The following is a 19,756-nucleotide window of genomic DNA, read 5'->3' on the forward strand; positions in this document are numbered from 1 at the left end:
CCAAAGAGGAGGAGGAAGCTATAGGGAAGAAAGGGGTGGGGAAAAAAAGAGGGTGAATAAAGCATTCAGTGCCGACAGAGAGGCACAGGACCGATTGTGTGGCAGAGTGAGTTATTTTGCTTCTCTTGCTGCCGCCGCAGAGGGCTTTTCTCTCGGTGTGCGCGCACGCCTATGTGTGTATGATTCTGAGATGGTGTGTGTATCAAAGAGAGAGAGAAAGCAAGAGGGAGTGAGAGAAATTAGAAAGGGTGGAGAGAAAAAAGGGCACACAGTTGAGAGTGAGAGTCTAAAAGGAGGGGTGGGGGGGTGGTTTGCAGGTGAGTGAAGTCAGGTAACATTCACGCAGCATGCCTAAACAGTTAACATCACCAGATATCTCAAATTGATTTATAAAAATCACACCCGTGTGAAGTGAGGGGCGCTCTTATCATCTTACATCATCGAGGAGGGAATTCTAACTCATGTTGCTATGATTAGGTGATGTAAAACAAACGGTGACAAAACAAACATTAAATTCTCTTTATTGTTAATGCCGTTTTTGAAACAAACATTAATATTTCCTTCATTGTCAATGGCGTTTTTAAAACAAACATTGAACTAAAACCAAACATTCAACCTTTATACAGGCCCTTAAAAATACAATGCCTGCACTTCACTGCCTACCCCTCGACAGTTAGCAAGAGTACAGCTTCAGAGGTGATGCTCATCAGTGTCTGAAGAGAAATGTCCTTCCTTTTTTTCGCTCTTTTCTCAATTCCATTTTCGAGGACGAATGATAGGCCGCTGCTTTTACAATTCCAGCAACAGCATGAATGGAGAAATAATGTTTGGAGAACACAGCAGTGTGTGGTGGGACGTCAGACAAGCTTCCTAAGAGGAAGGAGGAACATTAATAATTACAGAGAACAATACACAGATGGCAAAAAGGGGATTTAAAATGCAAGAAAGACAGCAATTAGTGGAAGTCTGAATAATACACGGCATGGGGATACCACAGGATAAGTGAGAAGATAAGAGATAAGAGTTTGGAACGAGGTCAAGTCAAGGAAAGTTCCAGAGAACTTAGCACTCGCTTTGTTCGGTCCAGTGTTGATTTGAACGAGCAACTAGCTGTGGATCGAGCTTAATGATGGCCTGAAAGATGTTCTTAGATCCCAGGAGGAGCATTTCTACATTCAATCTGGCTATTGGTTATGATGAGATTTTTGAATTTTAGAACAGACAAAAACACGCTTTATCTCACTCGATCTGTTTCCAGTGCCCCATAGCCTTTGCGTTTTGTGTGTGTGCATAACTTCCTCTTCCTGTTGCTGCTGCATGTGACCAGCATTGCCAGATTTTGCAAGAGAAACAAGCGGCCAGGTCTAACAAGCACAAATGAAAATAGCAGATATACAGTACAAGCTCACAGCGACACGTGCGGTTGTACATCTGTTATTGTGATGTGATATTGAGAATACATTTAAATATTAAAAACATTTTAACAACACAAATCTTATATGGGGGTCCCTGGCACAAAATATTATCAGATGGATGTCCGTGGACAATTGACGTCATGTGGGAACCCCTGGTTTCAACAACATTAGGAAGCAAGCCCAAATAATCAACTACTGTACAGTTTAGAAACAAGCCCAAAAAACACAACCAGCAGTTACCAATATTTACAAGCGACTTTACAGAAACAATAAGCCAAAGGTCACTTATAATAAGCCGACATGGCAACACTGGCTGAAGGAAGTGAAGCACACACATGGTGGCCCAGTACATTCCCGTCGAAACAGGTGGATACGCTCAAAAAAATAGATGCCTTATTGGCCGCTGCAGTTCATTGGACGTGTCTCCAGCCAAGCTAAGAACTTCCTAGCAGCAAAGGCAAGGAAGCTCTTAGAAGGAAGTGAAGTGGTCACATGACTGGGCTGCGCCATGACACTTTCATGGACACTTTCATGGGAGCCAAACTACACCCGGAAGTTTGGCAGAATGCATTGGAGTCAATGAGAGCTCAGTGACCAGCTCATGAACAAACATTATTTATGAATGACTGAGACCTTTTGTAAAGTGATCGCTTCTGGAAAATAAAATAATATAGGCTATATAGGCCCAGGCCGTAGCGTAACGGTCTGGGCACCGGACTGGTGATCCAGTCGCGGTGTGCCGCGGGTTCGACTCCCGGACCCGACACGGCCTTTACCGCATGTCATCCCCCCATCTCTCTCCCGTTTCCTGTCAGCCTACTTTCTATCCCTTAAAAAATCAATAAAGGCGTAAGCCGCAAAAAAATATCTTAAAAAAAATATAGGCTATATAACACGTTATTTTAGGCTGTCTTATTTTTTGATGTGCATACTACTTAATGTGATTTATTTTTTCAAAGAGCAGAGAGCAGCCCAGGCAGAAAACCTACTATGTGCTCTTCTATAAATACCTCAATAAAAATAAATAGTTATTAAGTCGAAAAACAACCACTCGGAAAAAACGTGTGATATCACTTATGTCTTCTTTCATATTCCTGAACCAATTATATGACAAAGCTCGCAATCGTTCATGTATAATGTTTGTTATGAGCTCGTCCAGCCGGCTCCATTCACTGCCATGTATTCATTGCACTACCGGTGTGAGTTTGGCTCCCATGAAAGTGTCCATGAAAGTGTCATGGCGCAGCCGAGTCACGTGACCACTTCACTTCCTTCTAAGAGCTTCCTTGAGCAAAGGGCGGAAGTCAAGCGGAAGGGACTACTGGCCAATCACAGCGCGTCTTTTCCGGGACATAGCAATTCAATCCAAGGGAGCTTTACTGGCATGAGGAAACACACGTATACATTGCCAAAGCAAGTGTCACTGGGAAAGGGGGAGTCGCGCCTCTGCTTGGCCTACCAAACTTCTCCTTCTGTGACACACGTGGAAGCTTGGAAAGATTCCGCCTTAATTGCTTTGCAAGGAATCTCGGGAAAGGCTTGTCCTCTCTTGACAGCATCCGCCCCAGAGCCGGAAGAGGCATCTACCGTTATATGTCTATAGATACGCTTGCATCCCAAGATCCAAGAGACACCATATACTGTGGCTTGGAGGAGACCAAGCTGGGTTGGATAATGTCCCTGTAAGAAAAAGTCATACAAAATATGATGATAATAATACTGCATACTGATTGCAATCATGTTATTTGCAGTGTTGATTTTGTCGACTACTATGACAGAAAATGTTCGTCCTTGTTTTTGACTAAAACTAAGACTAAATATATTGACAATTTCGTCAAATTAGACAATAGGATGTGACTAGTGGACAAGAGAAGAAGTCATTTTACACTTGGTTGCATGCAAAAAATAGCAGATCTACAAGCTCACTGCACGTCACAGCGTGACACGTGTCGACAAAACTAGACTAAACACTAAAACATTCCAGGTGACTAAAATGTGACTAAAACTAGATGAAAACTATTCAAGAGAGAAGAGACTATGACTAAAACTTGTCAAAATAAACACTGGTAATTTGTAAATAATATGTATCTTGTTTACAAATCATGTTTTTAAATGTTTTTATTGTGTTTATATATTTTATATATATATATATATATATATATATATATATATATATATATATATATTGTATACGGGTTGAGGCTTGAGGGTTATATTGTGCTAAATCAAATAACATATAATCAAATTCTAATAATAATAATACATGTTGCACTGTCAATTAAATGAAATAACATTTTGAAACAGAGCAGAGCATAGGAATAATTGCATCTCGTTTCTTTCATATATTGTATTTCTTTTGATTATAAAAAAACAGTTCCTCCATTTACTTGAACTGAGAGTGCATGATCCACCAACACTGATACTGTATATATGGTGTGCACACTGCACTGTGCACCAATGGTATTACATAAAGCATGACTGACTGGCACGAAACAACTTTCCCTGTGAAGTCAGATAGAATTTCTCTATAACAAGTGCAAACAGACAAATGGATAGGAGCATAATAAACACGTGTCAAAATGTATCTCAAAAGATATATTCTGTCAGTTCTTCAACAGCAATACCCACGAATAACTGCATTTTGGATCTCAACAGCGGCAGCTCTTTTCACCTGTAACAGTTACGTGTGTGACATCTCTCTCTCTCTCTCTCTCTTGCACAGACATATACCACATATAAGAGGAATCCAACCATGCATGAAGCTGTCAGGTTATACACTTGCCTTTTCCCACACACGTGTGTTGCAGATGGTTACCAACGGTGCCAGTCCTCACATGCAGCAGCGCAAACACATTGTGGCCCAACATCAATGGTGAAAAACAAGAACGAACACAACTCAAATATTTTATTACTCACATAACGTTATCTAGTTTCTCTGTCACCGACGTTTGACCTAATTTGTACTTTTTGGGGGGGAGGGGGTTGTGTTGTGTCATGGCAGAGCAGCTCATCCAGCAAACATGCCTGATGAGGTGTGAAGTCAGCATCCAAGTCCAGGTCCCACTGACTACCCTCTGGTTTCTACTCACCTCCCACTGGAAGTAGACGTCATCTTGGGGTCAGATGGACTGATCTCATTTCTAACCTGAAAACTGGACAGACAGACCTGAGATCAAGAGATTCATAACACTTTCTGCAGTGCTTCCTTTGCTTTAGTGTTTCACACGCAGTAAATGGTGCATTTATATAGTACCTTTATCCAAGGTGCATTACATTCACCCAATTACGCACGCACACACACACACACACACACACACACACACACACACACACACACACACACACACACACACACACACACACACACACACACACACACACACACACACACACACACACAATTAAATAAGAAAATATAGTTTTTTCATATTTTGTTTAATTAATGAAAAGACACTTTGTTGGACCATCTATCCAAAGAAATAACTGACCAAAATATATACAATAATGTAGCGTTAAGGCAGAAGAAACTATTTATTTGTATGTGCGAGTTTAGGGGAGTCCTATTTTCTAAATTGAATTTGATGCCAACGTGCTGTACATAAGAATGTGTTCTTAATGACTAATAAATAGTCTGAGCAGGAGTCACAACAGACAGACTCCGGGATAACAATTTTTTTTATACAGGAGTGAATTGTTTAGACGAGGCAAGTATACTTAAAAGTACACTACCTCACTATTTTATCATCACGACAGCCGACAGAGATAGCTACAAAGTTAAGTATGGAAAAACCAAGTGCTGACCATGATCTCCCCACCCCATCTTCTTTGTAAAGCAGGAAGCTTGAACAGTATGCTTTAGGTTAGGGCTATATGGGCTCTATTTTCATCTATGCTAAACCCCTTATCCCTAAACTACTTTGCCTTTTTCATTTTTTTACTATTTTGAAAATAATGTTATAATGAATAATTCAACTAGCCGATCTACATCGAGTAGTTTAATGCTCTAATAAAATAGAGCTCTATATCTGGCTGGCTGTGAGCTCATTTCACAAATAAGAGAAGAGATCCAGAGTGGCGTTTCCCTCACGTGTTGAGGTACCGTGGAGATTTTGCTCGTGCCCCTAATTTATTCTCTGTGCGACGAGTCGACGACGGTGTCCCAAGCAGCCGGACAACAAGCTCACAGCAGGTGGCATGATGATCGCCCGACCGCCGTGCGCTACGAGCTCGTAGAACAGCAACGTTGTACGACCAAGTATAAATGGGGAAAAACCACTGGATGGGACAGTTGGCAGGTGGAAACCGTCGGCAGGGTGATTACGGCCGACAATACGCGGGTGAGGGAAATAACCTGGTTGCTGCAGTCAGTCAGTCAGTCCAAGAGGACAATACTCGGGACAGTTCCAGGTGTCGGCTGCCCCCCCCCTCCCCAGTGACCGAGCGGGGGGGGGCGTTTCTAGAAGTCCAGGTGCTTGTTGCCGGAAGTACCAGAGCCACAGGCTGAGCCCGCCATGGCTGCTCCTCCTAGCTCCCCTCTGCTGACACGACTCACTGTCTCTGACAGGTCTGGAGGCAAGTGCAGCCTCTATACCGTGGTGAGAGAGAGACAGAGACAGAGAGAGAGAGAGAGAAGGGGGGTGGGGGGGGGGGGGGTAGTGTGTGGGGTCAGGGGAGGGGAGAGAGAGCATTGCATTAGTGCAAATGGAAGGGAGACAACAAATACAACATCAACATAGGCGGTACACTCCAGTGATGTTCATTTCATGGAGAGCCCTTGTCAAGTTGAAATTGCATTAGATGCTTCAGCACTTTCCTCAGTACTGGCAGTGTGGGAGAAACCTGCTAGCATGCTGCTAAATGCCTCAGAGAGCTTTAGGTCTGTTACAGCTCATGGGGAATATAGTGTGTGTGTGTGTGTGTATGTTTGTGCGCGAGCGTGCACGCGCTCAGTCCACCCACGTGCACATGCTATGTGGAGGGATGTATTGAAAATGTGTTTCGTAGGGCATGTGATTAAAAGGGCGAGAGGGTCTAGAAAGTGTGCGTACACATGTGGACGTGTACATTTAAGTGTGTGTCTGCGTGTGCAGACTGTGCACTTGTATTTGTGTAGATCACAAATGGCATTTGTAACACTGATGATTAGAGTTGGCTTATATACCAGAGTCATTAGAATCAAGTGATTATAGCAGAGTAACTGGTTCCTTAGTGAAGCTTATCAGTCGAGCAGCCCTGTGCCAACTCAGAGCACAAAGAGGCTAGAAGGTTAATGAGGGCCACTCACGTAAAGCCCCCCCAACGCTAACACGCTAACTGCTGTAAAGCTTTAGAGGGGCTGCCCATGCAGCTCTCTCTCTCTCTCCCCCTCTAAGGACCGGCCAATGGCACTCCACGAACAAAGTACTGAAGAGGTGTTGAGTGCGTCAAAGGAGGTTGAAGATCTCCAGAGTCAAGTGTGTGCACAACAATGGCGGAAAGCAGCCTGCTGGTGGAGTGTCTGTCGGCCAAGTAGAACGCTAGACCTACTGCACATGTAAACAGAGCTGCTACCTTTAAACACATCTTAAATCTGAGGGGGGGGGGGGTTGTATGCTATTTAAATAGTCTTGAGGAAAAATGCTGCCATTTGTCCTAATGTGAATGCAAAAGTTGTTGCTATTTAGCGACACAATGTGACATAGCTCTGTTTACAAAATGCTGTACCCCCTGTCCCCCTCCAACTGTATATACTTTCCCCTTTTTCCAACTGTTATTCTATTTTGAGTTTTGACACATGGCTTTGGCAATGCAAACGTGTTTTCTCAGGCCAATAAAGCTGCTTTGAATTGAATTGCCCGTAGGAGGAATAAATGCGGTACATGAGTTAGTTAAAACCTGTAATTTCACCCTGAAAGAAACCACCATAGGAGGACATCTGAAACCTGAAGGTCCTCCGACAAACCTCCACACCCAATCCCACCCCACCCCATTAAACCTTTCCCCGCCCGCCCGCCCGGCCAGCCCCCAAACCGTACGGCCTCCAGCCATACAGCTTTAAGAGAGTCCTTACTACGACAGATACTTATCACCCTCCTAATGACTAGGTGCTGGGGGTGTAGGGGTTAACAGCATCATTACAAGGAGATAATTCAGAGGGACTATACAGAGCCCCCCCCCCCCCCCCCCGCAGCCCCAGGGTGGACAGCCAGGACTGCATCCTATACTTCAGCATCATATTGTTTTTTAGGTAAAGACAATGTCTAGACATCGGCAGGCATGCTTAAAGTTTACACATAACCATTGTCTAAACATCTGCAGGCATGCTTAAAGTTTACACATTGTCTTGGTGTTCTTCTATAGCTCCTGTAGCTCAGTGGTTCTCAAAGTTGGGTCCGGGGACTCCCAGGGGTCCTTGAGGCAGTTCTAGGGGGTCCCCAGCTAAATGATAGTTGGGAACCAACCAACCTTATGGGTCTGTAACTCTGAGTGTACAAATACCATTTGTAAACTCTCAGAGTCAAATTGACATTGATTTTACAATACAAATTGGGGTCTCAGAGATACAGTAGAAATGCCATTAAATGGGGGGATCCGTAGCATATTGCATATCAAACTGAGCGTGCTTGAAATTTAAATGGTTGAAAATCACTGCTATAGCCGTAAAAATGTTCTCTTATTATGGGGGTCCCTGGCATAACTTTTCAAATGGGGGTCGGCGAGCTAATTAGTGTCAATTTGGGGGTCCTTGACGTGAAAAAGTTTGGGAACCACTGCTGTAGCTCACAAATCAGCGGCGAGTCGTGCTCATGCGATCTCCTCCCGTCTCACACTCTTCCTTCCTTCCTTCCTTGTTTGGAGACAGGCAAGAAGACGGTGAGTGTCATGCAGCCCTAAAGATTATCTTGGGGGGAAGGTGAAGCCTTGCGAAGTGGTCAAGGACCTATCATTTAATGTCAGAGATGGTAAGGTAAGGTGACTGGGGCTGTGACGCACAAAACCGACAAGACGCACAAGCATAAGCGCACAAACTACTGCTTTTCTTGTGCTCCATGTTGCTACAGTCAGGACAACTCATGAATGGATAAAACGAGCAATATATTTATTATGGTTTGGCAATTAACAGTTTGACTGCGGAAAACGATTTACCAGACTTTTAATCAACCCCCCTTCACTGCCGAGATTGTTGTATTAGCTTTAGAGCATACGCTGAATTATTTGGGCTTTTAATCCGCGAAAATCGAGCGAAAAAAGCTTCCCCCGTTTGTTATGAACGGCCGGACCACCCGCCATCTTGGTACACCCGGAAGACGCAGCACAGGAGCCTCCTCCATGAGGCGTTGAACCCTATTCGTTTGCATTGGCCTCAATTTCCCAGAAGCCCTAGCAGCCCACAGCATGTGACGATTTCCGTTTTCCTCATCAGAACAGATGCATCTACTCTCTTTCTCCGCGGCGAAGACGGATTTTCTTTTTAATTATTACATTGCGGCGGATTAAACACATAAAACAAAAGTCGCGTATGTCCGATATGGCAGCGACATTAACCTGGAGTAATCCATTCAAAGCACGGAAACTGTTAATTGGATCTGCTTAGTTTTAGGTACTCTTTTCGTTTTTAAATATTTATATTTTTTAGGCTTTTCTGCCTTTATACACATGGAGAGAGACAGGGAACAGAGTCATCGGGATCTGGACTCGAACCCGCGACACGCTCTCAGGGATGCACCGATATGTGGTATGCGCCTGGACCGCTAGGCCAGTGGGAGCCCCTGCTTTTTAGGTACTCTGATAAAGCGCATCTCCCAACCACAGGGACTCCTAATCTCCCGTACATAAATGGCAGGTGGTAGCTGGGGCGGTGGACTGACGGTGAGCAGCAATTCTTTAGCAAGACAGCAGTGGTGAGAGCGGCATATAAATGTTAATCTACTTAAGTTGAGGCATTGTAAGTAATGAATCGAAATTAATCACATAAAGATTTGACCTGAGAAGCATTTTATTTCAATTAGTACCGATTTTGAATCGAGTGAATCAATGAGTGAGTTTCCTTAAATATAAATGTCTCATCCACTGGGCCAAGCAATGGGGTCTGATTGGCTTATTCTCCCATCAGTATGATTCATCCAGTGAGAAAGGTGCAAAAACATATTTTTTAATCGCTATTATTATTATTGTGTCTCTAATTAATTGATTGAAATTAATCAGTTAAAGTCCCAGCCCTAATAGACGTTCCAGTTTGGCCGGGATTGGCAAGAACAGTTGCGCACAAACCTGTGCAAACAGACTATAGAGATGCATAACTCACATATTTAAATGACCAGATTCCCTCAGCGGTCTATACTAAGCACCCTCCTTCATTATTCTACATCAAATCTATTCATGTGGTTAAATTAAATCCCATGCCTAATGAAACCACTAGAAATGTTCGCACAAGGAAACCATAATGTGCTAAATATTTCTAGACATCTCTTTCACAGACTCCTTTTTTCACTCGCACAGAAAATTGTCTAATAATAATCACACAAACTCATGTGTTGGGGCCCCAAGGTGGCCTCCAGAAAGTCTGCCTCCGCCCCTGCTTAAACTCGCCTGCGTAACCTTTCGTGTCTGCCGCTCATTCGAGTGTGATTGAGAAAGAAAAACAATGCATTGATCAAGCCTGGACTCGGCCCTGCTAAGTGCACTGCAGCGGAAACACGGTGGAGAGAGGCTGGGAGGAAAATCAATCACATATACGTATCGGCCTCAGTGGGTGAAGAAGACATCACACCGTTGTCTGGCTGTCACGCACTCATGGGCCTGGCTAACCGCGCGCCTGCTTGGCTCTGGGCTCCGGGTAGCCCACTGAGCATGTGCAGAGCGAAGGTCAAACCAATCCAGAAGTGCAGCTCAACTCTCCTAACCTTTGAGTTCAGGGGCAGACCAGAACAATCAATGCCGACATCAAAGTTTGAGGGGGGGAGTGCGGAAAGAGCCAGTCGATAAGTTTGACACACAGAGAGGGGGGAAAAAAGAGGGCCCGGTGACAGCTAGCAGAAGCCATTCCTATGAACATTCAGCAACAGCAGGTAGAAAACAATGTCTGTAGGTGGTTTGTTGGTTCCTGCGCCGAATCGTGCACTGCATGCTTCCAGTCCTGCTCCATAACGACTGATTTTATACAGCAATTCAGCGGTAAGTAAAAAAAAAAAGAACGACAAGCTTGGGATTCAGAGCATGTCAACCAGATCGTAAACGTATGCATGTGTTATAATGATGTGATGCACTTTTGGTGTAACAGCGACAGGCCAACTACAGATGTGGCCAATGGACGCAGGCCAGAATAAGACTGTGCCAGACTAGGTGGTACACAGTAAAATGTAACCAAAAGGACCCGTAACGTTTGTACACTCTCTGAGCTAAATCAACACTGATGATTTGCAGGCGAGTGGTTTTCAACCGTTTTCATATCGAGGTCCATTATTTGATGAGATTTAGACTAACCGACCAAAACTAAACCAACTAAGACCAAAACTAAAGAATATTTTGTTGTCGTTGGATAACATTTTGTCCACAATTTCATTCTTTATTGATGTCGTAGTCTACCATAGGAGAGATAACAAGCAAAAGTTGATCAAAATAACAATTATTCTACATTCTCTATATTGTGAAATTGTGAACTTATACGCTCTCAAGAGTTAGAGATCTATAAGGGTCCGTTAGGTTACGAACTCTACATCAATTAGCATGGGGACCACCTGGAACCCCCTCAAGGACCAATTGGTTGAAGAGAGAGTAGAGAGAGAGGCTGTGGGTGTGCAGCGGGGGGTCCTTTATATGACCTGCACACGCCATGATGTAAACAAGCACATCCGGAAAGTCCTCGGAGGCATCGTGGGGTGCTTGCGTGTATAAAGTCTTTCCCTGCTCCCTGGCAACCTACTGTGGGGGGTTGGGAGAAAGAGAAGGGGCTGGACATGGGGTATAGGAGTGGGTGGCGGGAAGACAGACCATTGGCTACGGTCGGTGCATGGGGGGAAGGGGGGGGGTGTCTGCGTATGTGCCACGATGAGGGCACGCAAGTCAATGTGTGTGAGTCCGTGCGCGTGTCATTGGAGTCCACGTGTGACAGAAACAGAACGATATAAGAGCGCCAGTTGTGTGTACGTGGTGTCGGAGCTGTGATGTCGGTCGGTGTTCACTCCCTTGTGGCAGGAAGGGCTAAAGGTCTGTGGTTCAGCTGTGCTCCACAGCTAGAGGGGCTGCAGAGGCCGTGCTGGAAAACAAACAGGGTGAGGAGAGGGTGACAAAGCCCCAAACGAGCGCTAAGCACTTGAAATGAGCCCTCAGGCCCGGCCCACAGACTATAGCTTTGCATAAGAGGGTTAGTAATATCACCCCACAATGGACAAAACCCCTCAGTTTACCACTCAACTCTATAAAGACTTATGGGATATGCTGCTCGACACCGGTCTACTACAAGACAACCGGTCACTCACAAAAGCTCCACTTGCGGGCCGACACATGTTACATGTATGGACTTGAGCGTTAATTTGAGTTTGATTTGAATTAGTTAGTTTTTTTCTTTTCTTTTTGTTTTTTAACAGTGACTTCATTTTCACCACATGTACCCTATCGTCCCAATCCTGGGCAATGTGGGTGTGTATTGATACAGGTGAACATTCGGCGAAAGTATAGGCCAAACGTTGGTGAAAATAGGAAACCTTTTGTGAAAATAGGCTAACATTCGGCAGATCTACAAGCATCTACACACATGACAACACGTTGTGATGCAATGTATCGCCTGATGTACAATGAAGAATAAATATATCTTTTTAAATGAAACAAACAGCCTAATTTCCCCCAAATGGAGCACACAGAGGGAGCCCAGTTGCACAATGCAGCACCCATCAAAGGCATTCCGCTGGTGGTAACGGCTTGCTAATGACCAGAGTATTAGGTACTAATTTAACGAGTCATTTCTTCCATAGAGTTTTAGCCACACTTTCAAAAAGGCCCGTGTCACTGTACATCTTAGAACTCTGGGGAAACCCAACACCCTGTTGAAACACATGAGGATTGGTCTGGCTGTTCCAATCAGATTAGCCGATGTCGGAACATGCTCAGGGAACTGACACGATGTTTACCATAAACACCTACTTAACACAACCATTGTAGGAATTCCGCGAAAACATAAGCTCCATTAAGTCACGGATATACGACAAGCAACATGGTGTCAATTTAGTCGATATCGCTACAACCGGAAGCAGAATGACAACCGATCAATCGCAACCAACTGGTCATGCCTGAATGAATAATTTGCAAAGTTTCGACAGTTGCGAGAGTTATGTGAAATACACAATATCCGACAGATGGATGGATATACTATATTATATGACGGTATTCATGGACAGTGGTGGTCACATTAGAAGCATGGCATCCCCCACAGATTCCATTTTCTTGGGCGGCCGAGCTGCAGTGCAGCCCACTGGAAACTAATGTCTGGCCATGACACCAGTCCAATGTCCTCCATTTCCAATCCCATTTCTTTACCACAGGAGGACAAGGGTCAAAATGGTAAGAGAACATTTCCTGGCTGAAATGGGTAGAAATTTCCCAGACTTGCTGCACTATCCAGTCACTATAGAACCACGCCAAATCACCTCCCAGCACCGTAATCCCTCACACCGATAAAGTTACCATGCATTGTGTGGGAAATAATTTGCTGAAGGTTCCAGTCTTAACTTCAGCAAACCCAAAAGCCCACATAATGAGGTGATGTTCTTTTTCTATTCTGGGGGCCAAGCTAACGTCACATTTTACGCTAGCAATTTCAGAGAATACTTCCGCTCCCCTGCCTATAACAAAATGCAGAAACGGCACAGCATAAATCCCATCACTTTTGGTAATTCTAGCCCACCTGCACCTAACAAAGGCTGACGAGAAGCTCTGCCTTCCTCTTCTTTTGTGGCTACAAAGAAGAGTGCAACACGATCCCCGGCCTTGCCCTCAGAATAACCCGCAGACTCGGAGAGCTTTTCATCCCCCCCTGCTCTAGGAAATTGTAGAATACACAGAATGGTATGTGCGTCTTCTTCTCATATGCATTTTCTCTTGATGCAGTTCTGCTGTATTCCTTCATATTGTTCTGTTTTGTTGTTTTTGAAAGTTATGCATGAGTAAATTGTGTGTGTGTGTGTGTGTGTGGTAAGTGCGAAACAGAGTCATGTGTCAGAGAGAGAGAACTGCAGAAAGTAGGCTAATAGGCAAATCTGGGCCTCATCTCATGTTTCTCCTTGGTAATTGGGGTGATGGTCACCTGCTCACCACGTCACCTGGCGTCTGAAGCAGGATAATCTCAGAGGCTAGGCAGACAAGCAGTCCGCTGAACGCAGACAGACAGAAAGAGGCACGGGGCTCCAGGATTCTTCTGCTTCACGGCTAATGCATCTGACAGAGCAGGCAGGCGGGAGAAGGATGAGTAAGCATTCTAATAAGAGTAATTATATTCCCAAAAACAGTGGAAGAATAGGAAGGGACTAATAACCTACAGGATTTGATTAAAATGAGCATGTCCCGACGGGAATTGATTAGCTGACAATATTTCTACCATTTTGTTTTTTAATATCAAATGGAATGTTGTTATATTTTTTCTCTTAAACGGCCAGCGCCTTACTTACCTTTCACGCTCCAGAGACTGACGTGAAACAGCCTTTGATAGCATCTGTCATGTTACTAAACATAAAGCTCAATCACAGAGCTCCGCTTATGGATAATGCCCAATTTATGCTTCGGCGTACGTTGGTGTCGGGGCGCGTGCAACATAGCAGATCTATAAGCTCACAACGCATCGCATCAGCAATGTGTTGCGAGGTTACAGATCAGCTATTTTCGGTGCACGCCGCCATCGTACGGCAAAGCATAAATCGGGCTTAAGCCAACGGACGGACACAGAAATCTGACTGTACTATACAACACAGCTGGGCTTATTATCGTCATCTTCAAGTAAACCTTCCGCTGAGGGCTTCTGCTCAGCACTGTATAGAGCTTTGACAGGGGGGGGGGGGGGGTGCTGGGGGGACGGTGCAGGGCTCTCTTTTCATTTTGGTTTTGTTTATTTTTGGAGGGCACTGTTGGTGTTGGTTTGGACCACAGGCATTGTTGGGTGAGGGGGGTGAGAGCATTATGACCACAGTATCTATGTATGTAGGGGGGAGGTTAGTTGGTGTTGTGGACTCGGGCACAGCCAGAGAGTGCTGGTCCAGTCCCTGGAGTGACATCACGGTGCCTGGGGAGTGAGAGGGGGAGGCGTAGAGGGCATGGTAGAGTACAAACATGCATAATTGTTGCCTTCACTACCGATAGGGTCTCTGCAACCAGCGCGGCTGCATGGGTTATGACAGAGTATCTATCTGGGGCACCTCTCAGTGCCCTCCCACCCCTCCAACAACACACATTCCACCCCTCAAACCATGACTCGGATAGAATATTCCCAGGGTTAAAACACCCCTGACACTTCTGGTAAGAGCACATTTTTCTAAGCGCAACATAGATGCCCTGTCACAGAGAGACAGTCTGGTGTGAGAAAAATCTCTGTTAAACCGTAACTTTGTTATGGCCTAAAATACAAAATAAAAAGCACAGCCACACAGACACAAACATTTTACTTTTAAAAAGTGTTTATATAAACTATATGTTCATGCTTGTGATAAAACTGACCGCATCTCATCACAAGTACAGTAAAACACTTGGGTTATTTCTGTAACTCAATTCCTGTGTTGTCATGCTTCTTGCAGGCAACTATACCTCAAGCCTTTACAATATGACACTTTTTGGCATGTTATTTTCTTCTTTTCTTTTACGAATGATGCAAATGTATTTATTATTATATAATAAGTACAAGTATATTTAAGATACTCATTTGACCTAAATATATATAGAGTATGTAGCAATTATGCTTAAAATATATTTGGAGTATAAAATAAATGAATTTGAAGTATACTTTTTATTAGTTTCAAGTATACTATCAAATACTAAAAATGCATTTATTACATACTCTAAGTATATTTGTAATACATTGATAGTATATTATAAGCACATTAGTTCATAATGTTACTCTCTTCGTTCGGACGAAGAAAGATGCAACAGTTTTCTCAGTGCTTCATAATGTTACTGAAAGTATACTTTCAATTAAACACGTTGACACACATAATATGGTAATTAGCACTTGGGTTATTTTGACCCAGGCATTTTTTTGTGTGACCGTATAGCTCCTTGGACAATGAGAATAGGATTCTCCACTAACACACAGTATGATATTTAACTCTTACTGTGCAGCATCAGTCATCATAGAGAAAAAGAGCAATGATATTTTATCATGTGTTATTTACACTTTCCCCCATTGCATTCATTCTGATAAATGCCCACCACAAACGTGCTCGCACGCACGCATACACACAGACACACGAACGCACACACGGAAGCTTGCCTCCCTAAAAGCGTAGCCCTCCCCATCCTTTTAACCCTTTCCATTTCACTCATTCCCCTCACTTTTCCTTCTCTGACTGACTGGGTTCATGCAGTTTTTACAGGCACAAGCATTCGGCAAAGCGAAAGAAAGGTCGTCTGGAGGTTACTGTGTCAGCCTGGGTAAGGGGCTGACCCCTTGGGAGTGTGGTGGTGATGGAGGGGGGGCTGGCATTGTACTGCTGGTTCGTGGACCCATAACTAGAGAGAATGGGAGAACGAGGGTCGAGGGGAAGGACATTATCTGTCATTTGAAATATTTAGTTGCTTTTATTAGATGATGTTATCACATAGTGCTGTCACCACCCAGACATCAGACCCCCCCCTCATTACCCCTCCCCCACCCACACACACACACCTGCTGACTGCTAATGTACTCTGTGGTGCGACTTTCTCTCCCGCGCTTCGCCCCGGTGAAGAGAGATCAAAGTATAGCTGTCTGTCTTTCTGTCCGCCCCAGTGCCACGAGGTGAACCCAGCAGGGCAGCAGGCATTTAATCTCTTTACACAATAGCAGAGGGGAAAGGAAAGCATAGGAGAAGAGGTAGGTGCATGGGTCAAAATGCTTTGCAACGGCACAGTGTACTGGTCCCGGGACAAGTAAAACAGTGCATAGTAGTGTAAATTATCTTGGAATCAGAGGGAAGAGCCAGAACACGTCAAATTAGACCTGTGATCAGCGTGAGCTCAGCCTGGCTTGAATGGTTTTCCAAGATTGTGTATAAGCCTAATTTAAACGTAGTTACTTGCACATTGTATCGCACATCTAAAATACAGTGGGCCTTCTACAAGCTCACAACATGTTGTGGCATGATGCGTTAAGGTTAAGTTTGTAGTTCCGCTTTTTTAGGTGTGCGATACCAGCATGCAATCAAGAAAAGAAAATCAGACAAGATGAGGGTTCAGAGCTAGACGAGTAAAAGGGATGAGGCTAAATGGGAGAGAAGTGGGAGGTAAAAGAGATGGACAGAGAGGGTGGTTTGATGTGGAGTTGAACAGAGAAGGACAATACAGATTCTTCAGTGACGATCTACACCGAGTTGGAGTGATGGGACCGTGGGTCAAAAGTGTGTGATAATGAATATCGTTGCTGTCAATGCATACACTATAGAGTGTCTACATAAAATACTATCTAAGCCCCTTTCATGCAAGTCATTGACAATATATAAAGTCACAACACCAACTTTGATGAGGCATTATTGCTTTGTTTTAAAAAATATTAGGTTTTCTACATTTCCGGGATTTTTTCCCCCTGAAGAATGAACATTTCGGAGTTAGGTGGTTTCTTCCCAACAGCAGATGATATTTAGTGTGTTTGCCAAAGAGAGGCCTGTGTGTGCATCTTAATTGTACATGACATTAGGTCCAGTGTGTTTGTAAGTGTCTGTGTTTGTGTGTGTGTGTGTGTGTGCGCGCGGGTGGGTGCGTATGCGTTCGCGTCCGTTTGATGGCCCAAATGAATAAAAGGGGCTGGGTATAATCCATCACTAGCTGATAGTCCTCACAAAAAAGGAGCCCTTTTTGCTGAGAGGACAGCCCTTGTGCGGACAAAGACCACCATACTGGGGACTTCATAGGACCCCAGCTGAAAAGGTGTTGCCCGGAGTAACCCCATTCACACTAACAGGCATGCCGGCCAAAGCCAGTCATTACTGCTGACTTGGACCAGCCGGGCCACACATAGACCAGCCTAGATCCTCTAAGGCCATTCACGGGGCCATTCGGCCCACAGGCAAACAGCCTGAACTCTGCCACTGGGGGAAGCATCAGGAATTGTTACCGTCCTATTCGACTGTCTGTCTCTTGACAGCTTGAATGTATGCAGCTTCTTTCTTAGGAAAAGAAAATGGGGGGGAGAAAAAAAAGAAGTGAATCTTCGGTTTTACAGGGTAAACTTTGAATATGATCTGAATACGATGTTGAAATGTGGCAACGCGATATGAAAGATAATGCGCTATGCGAGATGATTCAGTATCATCTAAGACTAAACAGCCAATCCAATAAGTATAAAAGTTAATGTAAGTGAAACACAATAAAAAAAATTTTGCTGAACACTTGTTTGAACACTGAAACAAGCAAACAAGTAAACAACCAACTGCTATTTGTAATAAACACTTATGATGCCTAGGACGTCCACACATGTCCTATCAAATAAAACCGTGGGGTGCTTCAGGACGTGTGGACACGTCTTAACACAACGGATGCGTCAGCATATTTCAAAATAGAGGCGCTAGAGTGCCAGCAGATATGGCAGATTTTACTCTGAAAAGCGGCCCCTTCCGTCCCCCCCAAAACAGGGACGCATAATCTTCCATTCTTACCTCACGCTGGTCACGCTAAAGTCTCTCTAGAAGCATTAATATTCCAAACGAGAGGCATGCTGAAGTCAGAAATGAAGACAGAACATTTCCAATCTGGTCAAAACCATGGAGAGTTCCCTAGATTAGGAGATACGAGCCATTCTTTTAGAGCCGCAAACAAGGAAGTGAACAGTAGTGCGCATGCACAAATCAACAAGGAGTACATTGCAGAAGGAGAGGCCAACCCCCCCCGCCCCCCCCAAAGGACGCCTATACACGTCCTTAGCACCCTATGGTTTTGATATAAAAGACGTCCTTAGCAAAAAATTGTGTTAAGGACTTTTTTATCGATATAAAACAAGAGCGCTAAAATCTATTTTTGGACAGCCGCCGCTCTGCCGGACCCGTTCTTTTTTTTTTTTTTTAAGATATTTTTTTGCGGCTTACGCCTTTTATTGATTTTTTAAGGGATAGAAAGTAGGCTGACAGGAAACGGGAGAGAGATGGGGGGATGACATGCGGTAAAGGCCGTGTCGGGTCCGGGAGTCGAACCCGCGGCACACCGCGACTGGATCACCAGTCCGGTGCCCAGACCGTTACGCTACGGCCTGGGCCTGCCGGACCCGTTTTGTTGCGCGCGCAGCCATTAACTCCCTGGTTAACGGGCAGACAAACTTCCTTATTTACTCTGAATTACACTTATTTACTCTGAATCTACGCCGACGCAGACTGATCATAATGCCGACGTTCTGTCCTAATTCCTGACTTCATCATGCATCCCGATTCTAAAGAGAGATCAGTTTTACGTCTTTCATTATCCTTGGATAACAGAATGGTTCGTAGTAGCTGATAATCCCACTTATTCCACTGCCACTTACCACAGATGAAAACAAATAAGTAGTATTTATTCACACTTTGGGTAATGCTCTTTAAAGTAAGTATTCGCTCTGTTGTAGTAAAGCTCTTTGTAGTAACGATGCAGACATGAGTACCAAATCAGTCAACTGACTATATAGGGCATTGCAGTGGGTGAGGTTTTCTGGTTCCACTGAAAAAATTGCCATTCATTTTCCCCATAGAGATTTACAATAACATTTATATCAATTATTTTAAGACTAGAATCAAACCATTAAGGATCCTGGTGAATCATGCAGATAAAACCTATGATTCTGTGATTTAAAAGATAAATAAAAACGACTAAACAAAGGGTATTTATTGAATGTAGTATATCATATACATGTATATAAAGAAATCTTTTTCACAGAATAAAATATGTTATGGTCATGAATCACCAGGATCCTGGATGGCTGGTAGGTTCAAAATAATATTTTTGTAAATCTCTATGGGATAAATTAATGGTTGATTTTTCAGTGGCTGTAGTCGCAAAAGGTCATACCCATTTCCTGGTCCATTTCCATCGCTTCACAGTGTGTTTCCCGTTCAAAATTAACACTTTTTTTAACACAATTTGACTCTCGCAACCCCCACCAACACCCTCTCTATTTCAATGCTATGCCACCACCCGGCCCCTTTCTATCTCTCCTCCCCTGGCTAGCA

General features: G+C 44.0%; 1 protein-coding gene across 1 annotated transcript in view; it reads right to left on the reverse strand.

Annotated features, from left to right (window-relative positions):
- Positions 1-4,912: 4,912 nt before the first annotated feature.
- elp4 (elongator acetyltransferase complex subunit 4) overlaps positions 4,913-19,756 on the reverse strand; it is a 105,367-nt gene continuing 90,523 nt past the window's right edge. Inside the window, exon 10 of the mRNA XM_083791999.1 lies at positions 4,913-6,000. Within this exon, the coding sequence (XP_083648125.1) occupies positions 5,872-6,000 (129 nt within the window). The 3' untranslated portion in view covers positions 4,913-5,871. The remainder of the gene's footprint in view (positions 6,001-19,756) is intronic.

The sequence above is a fragment of the Protomyctophum parallelum genome, assembly GCF_964188405.1.
Source record: "Protomyctophum parallelum genome assembly, chromosome: 2".
Classification (NCBI taxonomy): Eukaryota; Metazoa; Chordata; class Actinopteri; order Myctophiformes; family Myctophidae; genus Protomyctophum; species Protomyctophum parallelum.